This window comes from Megascapheus bottae, chromosome 32 (assembly GCF_031878675.1).
Source record: "Megascapheus bottae isolate mThoBot1 chromosome 32, mThoBot2.hap1, whole genome shotgun sequence".
NCBI lineage: Eukaryota > Metazoa > Chordata > Mammalia > Rodentia > Geomyidae > Megascapheus > Megascapheus bottae.
Window position 1 is genome coordinate 4,964,862 of NC_143540.1, and position 16,092 is coordinate 4,980,953.

At 45.3% G+C, this 16,092-nt stretch overlaps 2 protein-coding genes across 12 annotated transcripts in view; one reads left to right on the forward strand and one right to left on the reverse strand.

Moving 5' to 3' along the window:
• The window catches only part of Ky (kyphoscoliosis peptidase), a 28,822-nt gene extending 27,564 nt beyond the window's left edge, over positions 1 to 1,258 (forward strand). The window contains exon 13 of the mRNA XM_090323183.1: positions 255 to 1,258. Within this exon, the coding sequence (XP_090179309.1) occupies positions 255 to 1,153 (899 nt within the window). The 3' untranslated portion in view covers positions 1,154 to 1,258. The remainder of the gene's footprint in view (positions 1 to 254) is intronic.
• Positions 1,259 to 15,446: 14,188 nt separating this feature from the next.
• The window catches only part of Cep63 (centrosomal protein 63), a 70,688-nt gene continuing 70,042 nt past the window's right edge, over positions 15,447 to 16,092 (reverse strand). For 10 of the 11 annotated variants that reach the window (XM_090323518.1, XM_090323517.1, XM_090323516.1 and 7 more), the window contains one exon: positions 15,447 to 15,832. In XM_090323518.1, the coding sequence (XP_090179644.1) occupies positions 15,674 to 15,832 (159 nt within the window). In that variant the 3' untranslated portion in view covers positions 15,447 to 15,673. The remainder of the gene's footprint in view (positions 15,833 to 16,092) is intronic. The other variant, XM_090323521.1, reaches the window with a different exon arrangement.

Below are 16,092 nucleotides of genomic sequence, written 5' to 3' on the forward strand. Positions count from 1 at the left end.
GACCTCCGCCCCCAGCTAATCCTGTTTCAGAGACCCACTTAAAGGACACAGACCTCTCCCTGGAGGGTTGCTCTAGTTGGCTTATACCATGTTGGCTAACATCTTGTCAGTGAAAACCAACCTTGGAAATGATGATACCAGGGACACGGCACACAGTAAAGGGTGCTGCACATAAGAAAACACGCACATACGTACACAAGAGTCAGACCGACACTGGACCCGCCTCACCTGACTTTAACCTGGTGTGTCCACAGTGAACGGGAAGGCCACGGTCACCATCGAGAGCTGCGCCCCCACGCTGTTCATGTTCATGCTCAATGGCAAACAGGAGCACGGGCTGCTGAGCCTCAAGAAGAACGGGATGAAGCTAGAGGTGTTCCCTCCAACCATGGGCACCCATAAGCTGCAGATCTTCGCCAAAGGCAACTCAGACATCTACAGCTCCGTGCTCGAGTACACACTCAAGTGCAACTACGTGGACCTGGGTGTCCAGCTGCCAGCCGAGCTCCACCAGCCGGTGGGCCCTAGCTGGTTCTCAGAGCAGATGGGAATTAGGAAGCCCTCGCACCCTGACCCCATCATCCACACGAGCGACGGGCGCTGCTCCATCAGCTTCCGTGTGGAGGAAGGGATCAGCCTCCTGGCTTCCCTACATGGAGATGACAGTTCTTTTGTCACCGAGGAGATGCAGAGGCGTTACATCTTCCAGGTGAAGAGAGAGAAGCGGACAGAATTCAAAGTCCAGCTGCCCCATGCCGGCAAGTTTGCCTTCAAGATCTTTGTGAAGAAGAGGCAGGAGCCGGGCAATTACAGCTTTGTCTTCAATTACCTCCTGTGCTGTGTCAATACCAAGGTGAACTGGCCCATGTTCCCTGAGATCTTCGGCCACTGGGGACAGGACAATGAGCTGCTGGAGCCCCTGTCTGGTGTGCTTCCTGCCAATCGTAACATCCCATTCAAACTGAAACTGCCTGGAATCGCCAAAGCCCTGGTGAAGGGGCAGGACACATGGCCCTTGACCCTAAACCACGAGGGCTACTGGGAGGGCAGCTGTAGCACAGCTGGCTGTCAGGAAGTGTATGTCATGGTGCTGGAGAATGCCAACCACAACTTCTACTCCTACATCCTGAAATACCAAGTGAATGCCCAGTGAGGGACTGCACCTCCATGCTCACACACCTTCCAGAGGCCAGGGCTAATCCTCTCCCAACGAGGCTTCCAGAAAAATACAGAGAGCCCCAGACACTTCTGATCTGCATGAACCACTTCTAGGCCTCTGCTTCCATTTCCCCCACCCCGCCGCCGCACGCAAGCTCTGAGATGACTGTGTTTTTTACTCAGTGCGGCCCTGGCTGAGGGGTCAGAGATGAAAGACCCTTGGGATGAAAACGGTGCTATGTAAATCCAAGGTACTGTGAACTGTACATCCAGTGCCCAGATGCCCCTTCTCGTATTAGTGCTATTGTTGTCGTAGGGTTGATGTGGGGAAAGGAGAGAACTTGTCCAGGCTGCAAGCTTGTATGGGATTCATAAGAGAATTCTCCCAGCCCTAGAGGAGCATAATAATCTGCAAGTCCAAATCACCAGTGAATCTGAGAGTCCCCTTCCAAAGAGCATGCTTGTGTTTTTCTCTTCCGAGTAATGTGTGTGTTGTGTCTCCCCACAACTTCTGGGAATGTTGGACCTAACCATCTTCCACATTCCACTGCTTCTCCACTAGCCACCGTCTCCTCTTCACAAGTTCTGCATTTACAAAAGAAGAAGAAAAAGAAGGGATGAAGAGGAAGCTTGGTACTCCACAGCTTGTAGGATAGAAGCTGAGCATCTTACCATGGGTCACAGGAAAGTGACAAGGGCAGAAAGTAGCCAGTATGTATCCATGGGTGTCCTGGGCAAGAGGCAGAGAGCACATTGCAAAGAAGTGGCACCAATAGCAGTCCTGAAACCCAAGCCTATGGTAGAAAGGCCTCAGACTCAGTGCTCCTCTCCTAAGTTCAGCCCAGGGCCTGGGGATGTTCCTGATGCTCTTAGCTCCTGAGCCTCAGGCTTGACCTTGTCCTGCCAGGCCTCCAGAGATCTGGTCTCTAAGTCAGAAGATGAGTAAACAAGTGGTCAAGCAGCAATTCTAGTGACACTCATATAATAATAGGGCTCTTCCTACATAAACACATACACACACACACACACACACACACACACACACACACACACACACACGAGATACACATACACACACCAACCTCCCCCCACAAGAGTCCCTACCAGCAAAACCAGGCTGGAGAAACTGCCATCTGCCTTGAGTACTGTTTTATGACAAGCCCTATCCTATTTCTCTGCTTGCTTTTCTTTGAGTGGAGAAACCCTTAAGTCCTGCCTTCCATGAAGGGCCCCCTTGCTTTCTCAGGCCTGTCCTGAGAAGCCTCAGCTGCCCAGCTCACCCTCAGCAGTGCCTGAGGCTGGTGTTTCCATGGCAACAGCAGAAAAGGCTGGGCTCCTGGGAGGAAGGACTAAGAGATTTCTTTTCCTCCCCACCACAAGTCCTCTGCAACACCGTCCTGACACGAAGACACACTCCAGATAGTTCCCTGCCAAACTCCTAGGTTTTCTGACTCTGCTGACCCTGCCTAACTCAGGGTACCCCTTCCTAAGAATTTACATTGTCTCATCTCTCCCTGAAGGATGCTCTCCTTATCCCCAGGCTCAGCTGCAGCTATGACTAGCCTCTTGTATCTGTGTCCTCAAGTATTTACGGGGTACTTGGTAAGTGTCAGGTCCTGTGTTAGGTGCTCGGACTATCGAGGCAAACAAAGGGGGTTTGACCAAGTTCATCCATAGCTCAGATTGGGGACCAAAACAGAGCCATCTCCCCTGTCTCAACCTTTCTGGAGTTCCAGGCTCTATTATTTTACTCTATTATCCCTTAGACTCACTCCCCTATGGATCAACACTACCACTCAGTATGGACCTAGGCAAGGCCCATGTCCAGGGTACCCAACCTCCTCTACCCATCAGGGGCCTCTACATGGGAAAGGCGTAATCCCTGGGCATCTGAGCAGCCTTGGCCTGTGCCCAGTACCTTCTGAAAGACTTGGCCACCCCATACCAAGGCACTCATGTCTAAAAACAAACAAAAATTACAGGAATACTCGGAAGGCATAACTGGTACACAGTGTTTACATCTCACAAACAGCCTTTTCTCACATCTTTGATTCTATGGGTTGAATGAAATGTGCTCTCTCTTCAAATTAATAAGTGCCTTTTTCAACTGCTATCATTGGGTACCAACCTAGCTTTGCAAAAGACAACTTGCATCTTAAATTTGGAAAGAAAAAAAAAAGCATAATTAATCAATACATGGTGAAGCACGCAGGGAATGGCACCCAGCAAAACAGGAGCTGTCCCTGGCTCTGGAAGAGTGCACAAAACAGCAGGGAACTGGAATGCCCCTCCCTCTTCATTTAATCAGGCAACTCCTTTTGTGAAGACAGATGTAAGCGCAGTCAGAAAAATCACCTGCATTTCTTTTCCTTTCCACCGAAGTAAAAATACATGAAGTGAAATTCAATCTTCATGAATTTTTACATGCATGCTGCTTGGGCTAGAAATCCAGGGTTGCATTTTTGAAGGCTTTTATTCAAATCCCCATCTTTGTCTCCTTGATTGACAAATTTCCCCAAGCGCCCAATTGAATGGCACAGCTGCCCCCTGGTGGTTCAAATGCAGAACTACTGGCGCTGCAACCCTGGTTATGGGGCTAGATCCCTTCCCCTGGGCTTTTGCATAAAGTTGGAAAAAAAGGAGGGAGGGCAGGGAACGATGTTAAAATGTTTTATGTTGCAAAAAAGAAAATGTTTTATGTTGCAATCACTGGATGCATTCTCATGGTTTCTCAAAATTTCCACGTGTATGCACCTAGCACAGCTGTGAGGGAAAGCAGGGACTCCCTGGCATGCCGAAAAGATGCTGGAATATAGTGAGACGTATCTTTTGCCTGGAAATCTCTTCCTGGGACTGAAACCCTGGACACGGGCCTGGATGGGGCAGCTTTAATCAGACATTCTGCTATGCCAATAATGGACGGAAACTGATCAAACTCAGAGAGTATTTGCTGGCAAACCCCAAGTTGGGTCTTAGGGTACATGAGCGTGGGGCAGGGATGATGCCATTAACTTCCTTTCAGCTTGCTTTAGAAGTGCCACCAAGCCCAGTGGGACTGTTTTTGGTGTGCTTATGATCATTGTGAGTTCCTCCTAGGTTACACTGTCCCACCAGGACAAACTCCTCCTGGCCTGCTGAGATGAAAGAAAAATAAATAGATTCACTGAGGCATGAAAGATTTAGGCTAGACATAAAGAAGTAGTTCCTGTGGTTTAGCAGGAGAGATACGTTGCCAAGAAAGTTTTGTGAAATTCTCTTCCTCAAAAGGGCTTGAAAAGGAACAAAGTTTTCCTAGTGGTTCTTGAGTTTTCCAAGCCATGCTCACTGGAAGGATTACATTCTCTCTAAAACCAATTAAGTCTTGAAATATGCCAATGTGCCCAGAGCAAACACACATCATTGTGTTACTGGCAAAGATTTCAAAGGTGATGTACATACTGGGTATCGGAGGTCTGTTTAATTTCTTTTCATTTGGAATAAGTAGCTGGAAACCTTAAGAGACGATAATTCCTCATGATGTGTGCACGGAGTGCTGTGGGCCAATGACTGTTGAACAAGCTTCCTCCACATTGATGCTGGTGTTGTTTTTCAATAAAATTTATATTCATTTTTATCCAACCATGTAATGATCGATCCATGTCTATCCCTGCTCTCATAAGGAGGGGGAAATAGTTTTTAAAAAATACTTTCATGTTCAAAGAGTGCCCTAGGAAAAAAAAATCAATGTCCCAGCCATCTGAATGTGATACAAGATGCAAATGAAATGTCAGACAAATAGCTATTCCACATTAAAGAAAACATAATTAGGTTAGCTGTAGCCCCTCTCTGGCTCACATGCCTTTGAAGAACATAAAGGCCATATCTCTTTCATTGAATCTTGTTTAACTTGAAATTTTTAAAGTCAATCCAAATTTCTTTTTATAGTAGGAGAAAAAAGAATGTGCCAAAAAAAAATCCTGTCAACCCACTATTTGGTGTGGGGGGGTGTTGAATATATAATATCTATGCCTTGATATGTGTATGCTATAGAAACTTCCCAGCACATTCCCTAAACTGATTATTCACCAATTAGACATTTAGGGGAAGATGGGGAGAAAAATAAAATAAAAATCCAGACACCTCTGAGAAGCTGCTGTAACCATGGAGACCATTCTCATAGCTGTGGTATGGAGAACAAAAGGAACCTGTGTCCCCAAATCTGGGCTTATCATGTGTCTTGCTGCTAGATCCACAAATATGAGATACAGTACATTTCCCCTTGGGAAGGAGGATAGCAGGTAGATCCTGTCTTTAGCAGTATCTTAAATGAAGTCAGAAAAAGAGAAAGAAAAAAACTCTAGAATTATCAGAAACAGTATGAAAATGCCAGCCCAGAGGCTGGATGATACGACCTCCAACGTCCCTTCCAGCCCAGAGAGTTTGTGAAGCTGTGTCTCTCAGAACAGATGCTGGCAGGCACGACCTGGGGATGTCAGTTACTGAACATGTGAAAGGTCCCGCTGTGTTAAGAGCCTACTCCTCCAGCCCCCCAGCAGTCTACACTGCTGGCCCCTCTCTAGCCGGAGGGCAAGGGGCTGGAGACAGCCCAGCAGAGGGTCCAAGGGAAGCAGGAGCCCCTGACAGGAGGTTGGTTCTCTCTGATTTTGCACTCAGGAAAACGAAAAGCCTCCCAGGCTGTCCATTTTTGCATGTCCCAGAGGCATCTGGGCATGCAAGGATGCTGAACGGAAATCTTTTTTTCCTCCCCAGTTTATCTCAAGCCCCTCCAGGGTGCTTGGCTCAGGAATTGGCTTGTATCCCTACCACTACCCCACCGGCTCTCTCAGATGCACTGTTCTGTCCTCCCCATGATGAGATGACACTCTCCACACAGGCCTCTCCTTTGAATACAAGCTCTAGGCTATGCTAATATTTCCAGAAAGTCCTCCAAATTTTTCTGCTGTCTCTGAGAAGGCATAACCAGGGCTGGGAACTTGTAGAAAACTTAGAAAGTAGTGGGAGCCAGGAGGGAAAAAAAATGCTTGGTCTCCCCCTTTCTCTCTGGAGAGATCAAGTCCAAGGTCTTCACTCCTGGGGAATGATGAAAAGCTGACTCTATATCCCGTCTACGTTGGGGGAATGTTGACAGGGCCGTTTGCAGAGCAGGGCTGCAGGTGAATAAACTACACCCAGTAAGTCAACCAAAGCACACAGATTACATCCAGCACTGGTACTGGTGACATGTTCGGGAGCACGAATCCAATACACTAGGAAGCCAGGGCTGAGATCCAGTTAGGATGCAGTGTAATGAGGGTAAAATCCAGAAAAGATAAAAGGCTGAAGACAGGACCTGGCAAATAGCAAGCGACTCAGGCAGGAACAAGAGGATGAACACATCCCAGCCAACGCAGTATGAAACTTGAGTGAAGATCTAATTAGAGGAGAGTCTGAATTGAGCAAAACTTGGCTAGGCACTAAACAACCCACTATGCTCAACCCCTGGCTAGGGCTGCCTGTAGAAAGCTTAGCCTTAATTCAAAAGCCAAGACTGGCCCTCAAAGGGATGAGTGAACAGGTATCATACTCTCTACAGATCTGAAGGTTCTTTCCAAAGTGGGGTCTGAACTTCAAGTAGCTCCTGGGCTCTGCTATAGAGAATTTGGGAATGACTGGTGAAGAAGGAACAGACCTAAAGCCATCCAGGATCTAGGAATCCACACAATTGTGCAATAGTCCATCAGACCCACTCCTGCATAGGTTGAATGTATCCTCTCTCCAAGAGGATAGAGATTACAAATTAAGTGGGACCCCATCTCAACAGACAGGCTGGGTATCACAGGGTGATTAGGTAAGGTGATTCCAGTCCAGCTAGCTAGGTAAACCAAGACCCTGCCTAAAAGACAAAAGAAAAAAAAAAGGCTCAAAAAGGGCCAGGGTAGAGAACCTGACTAGCAAACATGAAACCCTAAATTCAAACCTCAGTTCCCCCAAGAAGAATAAGGTGGAGGAAAGTGGAGGCGTGACTCAAATGGTAGAGCACCAGCCTTGAGCAGAAACACCAGGTAAAAGAAAAAAGCCCCAAGTTCAAGCCTTAGATCAGCACACAAAAAAGAAAAAATGAGAAGAGGAGGAAGAGGGAGGAAGAGAGAAGAGGAGGAGGAAGAGGAGGAGGAGGAGGAGGAGGAAGAGGAGGAGGAAAATTAACCATCTTTGGACTAACTGGACAGAAGGAAGTTCTTCCTTACTGCCTCTCCTTGACCTCTTGTCCCTGTCACCCAGGTCAGCTCAACACTATAGCCAAAGCTTCTGTCCACTTCCTGCTCTCACATAAAACCTGCAAATGGCTGAGGATAAGAATCCTCATGGCTTTTTCAGATTGTCTCTCATGACTGTCCCCAAGAGCCCCTTAGAAGAAACCACATGACAACAGCCAGGCCACGTTCTCAGCACCCTGCTTTTGTCCATGCTGCCCTTGTCTTGAGGACATCCCACTCGTTGTGCCCCCTGAGGAAGTCCTGCTTGCACTAAAGGGTTCCCTCACCATACTTCCACCAAACCCTCACCAGCGCTCCACCTGTGCTATGTGGAATTACCTGCATAGAGTTGGAGTGTGGGTCATTATCTTCAGGAGAGTTGGTATTTAAAAACAAAAGTGAACATTCAAAGCTCACAGTTTCTGTGAACAGCATCCTCCCACCCCCCAAAGCTGATCTCAAAAGAGAAAACCCTCAGGCTGAAGGAAAAGAGGAAGTGGGAGTGGGGAGGTGGGGGGTGCCTGATGTCATTCAAGTCTGAGGAAGAAAAGGACACCTGGACAGATTCCAGGAAGATGTCATCTCAATAGCTATCTTGTGAGATTTGCTCACTGCTGCTTGGAGAATGGGGCTCAGAAGGTTTCTAGGGGTCACACCTGAGCTCAGTTAAGACTGGTGATACTGGACACAGGAAGGGCAATGTGTGCCACAAATGTGCCAAATGGAACTTGCAGACACTCCAAAATAGCAAAGATTATTCAGAGCTATCTGATGCATAGGCTTCCAGCTAACCCAACCAGCAAGCTGCCAAACCACAGCCCTCCAGGGTGCTCTGGGGGTCTTAAGACTATATCTGGAGGGCCGGGAGTTTGGCCTAGTGGTTAAAGTGCTTGCCTAGCATGCACGAAGACCCGGGTTCGATTCCTCAGTCCCACATACATAGAAAAAAGCTGGAAGTGGTGCTGAGGCTCAAGTGGTAGAGCTCCAGCCTTGAGAAAGTCCAAGGACAGTGCTCAGGCCCTGAGCTCAAGCCCAGGACTGGCATAAAAATAAAAATATTAAAAATTAATAAAGCATTAAAAAAAAGACTATATCTGGACTCCAATGGCGAGTCTGCCTGACATCCCCGACTTGGAGTGAGAAAATGTACTCAGGCCTGTCACCCATGGGAAAAATCAACGGCACACCTGCCAGATACTTCATCCCTAGGATCAAACAATACCTTGATTTTCAAACAAGTGGTCAGTATGATTTGTTATTTCAAAAAAATGAAGTAATAGATTACTGTGTTATTTACACAGCTGTTGACCAAAGAGGCTGTTGAGTTCCAACATCCTAAGGAGTCATTTGCCTCTTGCTTCCAACTAATTTAAGAATCAGACGCACGGCAGTAACTCTCCCTTGTCTCAGTAGGAATGCAAATTTACAGAAAGAGACCAAATGCCACCTGGTACAGGGCATACGTGGTGTTTACCGCCAGGAAAACAACTTAGGGCTTGGGCAACCGATGGATGGATCCAAGGAGCCCCTCCTCTCAGGAGAATCTGCCTGCCCTGACAGTAAGCTGAGATGGCTTTGTTTCCATCACAGGCAGATGGCTGACTGCACCCATGACACAAGGAAGCATGTCATTTTGGCTTCAGGAGGACCAAGGTAGTAATCCCCATGCAAGGTGGCAGGGAGGACTGTGGAGAGGATAGAGGTTGAGGACAGAGCCATAGCCACAGCTGCAAAAGACTAAGAACAACTGAGCCATGTGACCACAGACATATAGGAACTAGGCGTGAAGAGTCCCTGCAGGCCCCCATAACAGGAAAAGATGGTGAAGAGAGAAAACAAGAGAGCTCCTTTTAGGTTCTTTTGATCCAAGGTATAGTTTAACTCTGAGGTTGCCCTACTTTTTTTTTCCTCTATGAGTGTGGAAAATTAAAATTAAAATGTCATTGTAGGGGCCGGGAGTTTGGCCTAGTGGTAGAGTGCTTGCCTAGCATCCACGAAGACCTGGGTTCAATTCCTTGGTACCACATGCATAGAAAAAAGCTGAAAGTGGTGCTGAGGCTCAAATGGTAGAGCTCTAATCTTGAAAAAGTCCAAGGGCAATGCGCAGGCCCTGAGCTCAAGCCCAGGACTGGCAAAAAAAAAAAAAAATGTCATTGTATTGGGCCTACCAGTGCCTTTATGTCCAGTAGTGTTTGCTTATGAAAGGGTGGGCAACACTACCAGGTACATGTATATTCAGGATCATGCTGACCTTGTGTCTTCTAATTTTGTCTTGAATTCTTTTTTTTTCTTTTTTTTTCCTACAATTGTATTTTTATTTTTTTTATTGTAATTAGTAAAAGGGTTACATGATATTTGCCAGATAGAAGGTGCATTAATTCACATACATTGATACCCTTTCACATGTCTTGGTACCCATTTCCCTCCCCCCCCCCATTTTGTCTTGAATTCTGCTTTGCTGAATACCAGCATAGCTAATGCTTTCCTACTTTATTTTCTTGCACATAATTTTTCTGTTTTTACTTCAGTTGGTGTACATGTTGGTGAGTAAAGTGCATTTCTTACCGATAGCAAACAACTAGATCCAATCAGCCAGTCTGTCTTTTAATTGGAGAATTAAAATAAGTTATACACAGAGTTATAATGGAAAGTTACGAAATAATTTATTTTGTTTTTCTTCTAGTTGTTTCAAATATTCTTCTTTCTCTTCCGTTCATCTTAAAGGTTTGATGGTTTAATGAAAAGATAATGTTTGATTCTTTCCTAATTCTCATTTGCTTCTCTACTCTTTTACTGAGGTTATTCTTTTCCAAAATCATAGGATACGAATTCCTCTTCCTCATGTATGATTAAATATCTTCTGCAATTCTAGAATAATTGTCATGCATTCCTATATTGGAAGATCTTTATTCTCTCTATCTACTCCGAGGAGTAACTTTCCTGGATATAATAATCCAGGTTGGCAGTTATCTGCTCTCAGGTCTGGAAATACTCAACTCCAAGCCCTCCTGGCCTTCAGAATTTCTTCTGAGAAATCTTTTGTTATCCTGCAGGGTTGGCTTAATATGTGACTTCATACTTCCAATATTCCTTCTCTGTTCTCTTCTCTTGACAAGTTAATATAATATGGGAAGTTATTTTCAGGCTATGTCTAGTCAGGGTTCTACTTGCCTCTTACCCCTGGATATCCGTATCTTTCCCACATCTCCCCAAACCTGCTTCTACAATCGTCTCTTAGACATTGTAGTTAAGATGAAGGGCCTTAGTAGATGATTCTGACACCTTGCCCTATTTATGAATGATGCTACTACCTGCAGGGCTCCATGCACGGTACTCATGTTCTCTTCCCTGCTGAGCATCTTACCTGGCATTGTGATGGCCTTGATGAGTTAGGATCACAGTGTACGTTCTGCATACGAAGGCACTGCCCGGGGGCATACAGCTGCTAAGTGGCCAGGTAGCTTTGAGGTCTTCCCTCTCTGCTTTCACTTCACTGGTCACACGGATTCAGGCCCTGGGGCTGTCTTCAAACACATCTGATGCAAACTGCTAAGGGCCCAGGTGTGTTGTCCATCCTGCCATGCACACTTGTCAGAGGTCTGGGAGCTGGAGGGGAGCTGGCATCTTTGTCACCTGTGCTGGTGCCTTCAGGGAATAGCAGAAGTTCCATCTTCTAAGTGAGGAGTTTGCTGATTAATGTTTGAAGGACTGATAAATGCATCAACTGTCATTTGCATGGCTCTCCTATGGTTAGTTATCAACCAACAAAGATTTAAACTACAAAATAGACTTGAACTACAGAAACATTTTATGGAAGCATAAATACCCACACGACTTGTTTTCTGTAATAGGGTCTTGCAAACATTTTTATCTAAACTGGCCTGAAAATTTGATCCTTGCCTCTCCATCAGCCACATAGCTAGTATTATAGAAATGAGGCGCCATACGTAGCTATCCAAGTTTTAAGTATAGTATTTTCTCCTCTGCTTTTGCTCCTAAGAAGCAACAGAAGTAACTTGGCAGCCTCGCACAACTAAACTAGATAGCTGAATTAATTTGTCAATCAATGCTGCAAGCCCTCATGTCACTCTGCCCTGATTCTCCTGTTTGGCTCTTCTTGATAGAGTTTTGTATGCTATTTCAAACCACATCTGGAACAAGCCAAGAAAGTCCCTTTTCTATTCTCTGTAATTCTGCATTCAATGCTACTTAAACACTTATATCCTCAGTGATGAGTTTATTTTATGGCCACCGGTCTCACCTATAACTTGTAGGTACTGGATTCAAGGGTATTTTGCAAACAAAACACCATCACTCACTGTTTACTAGGTGTTATGCACACGAGTATAAGATGGAAGGCAGAACTGTTTGGAGTGAGATCAATATCAAAACAGAATGCTGTAGATCTGTTTTTCATTCAATGTGACACTTACACAGTACCTGCTACATCAAATAGTGTTTAAAGTGCTTATAATTATTAAAAGTTAATTTTTCACAAAAGGTCTATGAGTATTGCTTATATTGCCTCATTTTGTACGAGTAAAAAAAAAAAAAAAGCCGGGCGAAGTGGCTCACACCTGTAATCCTAGCTACTCAGGAGGCTGAGATCTGAGGCTCGCGGTTCAAAGCCAGCCTGGGCACTAAAGACCATGAGACTCTTATTTCCAATTAACCACTAGAAAACTGGAAGTGGCACTGTGGATCAAGGGGTAGGGTAGTAGCCTTGAGCTAAAGAGCTCAGGTACAGGGCCAAGGCCCAGAGTTCAAATCGCATACTGACAAAAAAAAAAAAAAGTTAATTACTTGTCCAAGATTGTACAACCAATAAAGTAGCAGAGCTAGGACTTAGGAACAGGGCTGTCAGCCTGCTGAGACCATACTCTACCACTTGGCTCTTGACAAACCAGACCCTTTATAAGCTGTTGAGACCAAATGAGGCCCCACAGGAAGATAGTGTCCAGCCCCTGGTAGGACTCTGCTATGTCCCCTCCAGCTGAAATCTGTATGGAAATCTGGGCAATTCCCCCAAACTCCTTGAGAATTCAGGGCAAGTGGAACAAGAGAACTCACCCAACCAACCACGATAGAGCACCCCAAAAGCAGACCAGACCCCTCATCATTTCATTTCATTTGAGTCTCCTTGAAGGTATAAAACTGAGCTAGAAAATTCAAAAGTAATTTTGACTGATTTGGGTACCTAATCATTTTTTAAAACAAAATTGAGATGTTAACTTGCAGTCAAGACTTACAGTTTAATGCTCTACTCAGCTACTTTACATACCTATGTTCATCAACCACTGGTTATTTTCCACCAATCATAAAGACACTGGACTCCTTTAAATTTTTGGAGCCTGAGCTCCAAAACTCAAACTTCAGCCATCAACTAATTATGTCAACTTTTAAAATACAGTATAAATGTAAGGAAATACACAGTACCTCATGATTCCTCAGACATGCCCGGTGACTCTACTCCATCTCTGTTCTGCATGAAAACCTGAAGCAGGAGCCTTCAGATTTGAAGCCAATGCTTGACAGTCTGGAAGTCAGAAACCCCCTCACACCAATCCACATAGGTACAGTATTTTCAGAGCCTGCAAAGCCTTCAGAAATATATGTCCAATAAGTCCTCTTAACCCCATTTTAAAGTAAGCACACTAAGCTGTAGAACAGTAATGACACTCATTCATCTAGAGTTTGTCATTGTATGTTATGCTCTACAATGGCAGGCTCAAGAGACAGAAATCAGGGAGGATGGCACAGTGTGGGTGGTGCCAGGGGAAGGCATCACATGGCATTGGTAATTAGGAAAAACTCCTGGCTAACAGACAGAACTTTGGCTGGGAGCTTGGCCTAGTGGTAGAGGGCTTGCCTAATATGCATGAAGACCCGGGCTCGATTCCTCAGCACCACATACATAGAAAAAAGCCGGAAATGGTGCTAAGGCTCAAGTGGTAGAGCTCTAGCCTTGAGAAAGTCCAAAGACAGAGCTCAGGCCCTGAGCTCAAGCCCAGGACTGGCAAAAAAAAAAAAAAAAAAAAAAAAAAAAAAAAAAAAAAAGACAAAACTTTGTCACAGGAGACAAAGATGCCAAGTAAATTAGGTGTTAACAGAGGTGAGCTGGTGACAGAGTATGGGAAGAGGAGAATTGAGGGTTACCATGTATGATAGCACAAAGAAAGGATACCAATCCCCTAGCTTGTTGTTTCTGATCACTTCCTGAATGCTGGGCTTTTGAAGGATGATGGGAGGGTCCTACCAGGAAACACACAGGCAGTCTCTATCCTCAAGGAGTTTTGTGCAAACAAGAAAAATATCCCAGAGAGGGACGAACCCATAGAGAGGAGCTACCTCAGGACAAAGATCTAGAGAAAATGGGGGAAGTAGATTGGAGATACAGTAGTCAGGAATGACTCACTTAAGAGGACCTAGAGAGTGCAGGCCTGAGAGAGTAGTGAGAGAAGGGGGTTTTAGGTAAAGAGCAAAGGGTAGCCTGAGCTAGTAAAGCTTTTTGCACCCAGGAAGCAAAAAGGGGGCTAGCAGGGAGGAGCTCACTGAAGGATATGGTACAGTAAGCAACATAAGCAAGTTTGGCTCACTGAAGCTCTGTAGAGCAGCAGAAGTCATTTGGAATTTAGCTCGAGTGCCAAAAGATTCCCAGGGAGTTAGCAATGACATGGCTTCATATTCCTCAAGTACAGCTCTGGAGGCTCTGTGAGTGAACTACTGGGAGTCAGGTGTTGAACAGCGTTGCCAGACTCTTAAGAGTCTGTAGTCTAGATCAGGGCTTTGGAAGTAGAGGACAAGTGGTTGGCCCTGAAATGGGTCTGAAGGCAGAACTGACAGCGTTTCCCAGAGGCCTGGGTTGGGATGGCTCCTACTAAATGGCACACAAGGCCATGGACTGAGATTAAGAGACCGCTGCTGAAAACATTTAATGTACAGTACTCACCAGGCATCCACGTGAATGCTATCTTGTAAACATCTAGGTAGCTGGGAAGCAGCTCTGGGAGGAGGCCAAGATTAGTTATTGATCTCAGCACTGAGGAGGCTGAGCCAAGAACATTACAAGCTTAAGTCCAGCCCAGGCTACAGATTGAGTTCAAGGCCAGGCTATGGCATACGTTTATCAAAGAAAGAAAGAAATAGAAGAGCCTATTGAGAAACTCATTGAGAAGAGGGAAATCCAGTTATGTTGAATGAGGAAGAACAGCCAGCAGGCAGGGGAAAACAGAAGTGCCAAGTGAGGAAAAATATGCTGACTGAGGTTACCCATGACCTTGGAAGCAAGAACTTCAAGGTGGGGAGGGGATGGGATTGAAGAGGGCTCAGAAGGGCCCTGAAAAAAACAACTCTTATCAGAAATGTTTTCATGGAGAGTAGAGAAAGACATGCAGAACTGAGAATCTGTTTTGTCATTAAAGGAAGTGAACATACCAGGATGTTTGTATCCAGTGGGAATGATTCAATGACACTGGACAGCAGCAGGATTTGGCCCTGGAGCTGGCAAATTCACCACACTTGGCTTTCTCCTTGTCCCTAATTGCACGTTGCAGTTCCTGTGCTGGATCCAGTTTCTATGGTCCCCAATCGCTGGCATCCTTCAGGGCTCCTAGCCTAGCAACCTGCTCTTCACTGTCTCATCCTCCTTGGTTTTTATCAACTCCCATGACCCTCAGATGCCTTCTGAGTCTTGACTCCCAGGCCTCTGTCTCCCCCGAACCTTTCCTCGGGATGCAGATGCTGAACGTTCCTATTGGGTGTACCATAGGCTCCACACTCTAAAGACAGCCCTGTCCCTCCACCAACCTCATCCACTTCATAGTGGAGTGAGAGGCTCTTTGCCAAGGTCTTCAGCACGGCCCCTTCATAGACTTCCAGACAGACTCAGATCAGTGCGCCTCAAACCCATGCTTCTACTACACACTTCCCTAAAAGGAAGTTCCTGTAGTGAATTTCCAAAATGTTTCACAAAAGCTTTATTTCAGTTAGTACCTACCTACTCAAATTTCACTCAAGAGAAAGTATCACTTTCCAATAAGAAATATCCATATGAGAAAAGGTCTGCAAAATGGTTTATTCTTGGAAATTACTGCTGGGAGAAGTAATTCAAACAAATCGACGCAGTGAGAATGTACGGAGAAGGAGCATTTCCCAGACTTCTTCACCTATTTAACAGGCATCACCTCTGTAATTCTGTATGGCTGGTGTTTTTAAAGAGCTGCTCCTTCGCTTATGCTGAGACTAGTGCTCCATTTCACTTCCCGCTCGTGGTTGGGGAGTGGCTACATGAGGGTTGTGAACTGCCTCACTGTCTTCTCACTCTCTCTTTTCAGTTCTTCAATGTGGGCATCTAGACGTTCCAGAATATGATGAGATCTCAGTTCTTCTTCTTCCAAAAATCTGGTTGCTATTGAGCCCAGTGGGGATATAGGCATGGAAGACTAGGAGAGGAGCACATGGTGACATGGATAAGAGTCAAAATGTGCACTCTGGCACTACTTTTACCATTTTCTAACTAGCAAGATTTTAAAAGGTTATTTTCCCCTGAAAAGATTTTTCTTAGTTTTTATCCTAATGACAAGAACAGTAAAAGAAGAAGAAAAAAAAACAGAAAAAATTGACACAGATCTTTCCCTTTTTGACCTTGTATCAATGTAAAGTGTGGAATAAATGTAATTATTAAGTACTAGTTTGAAGAATT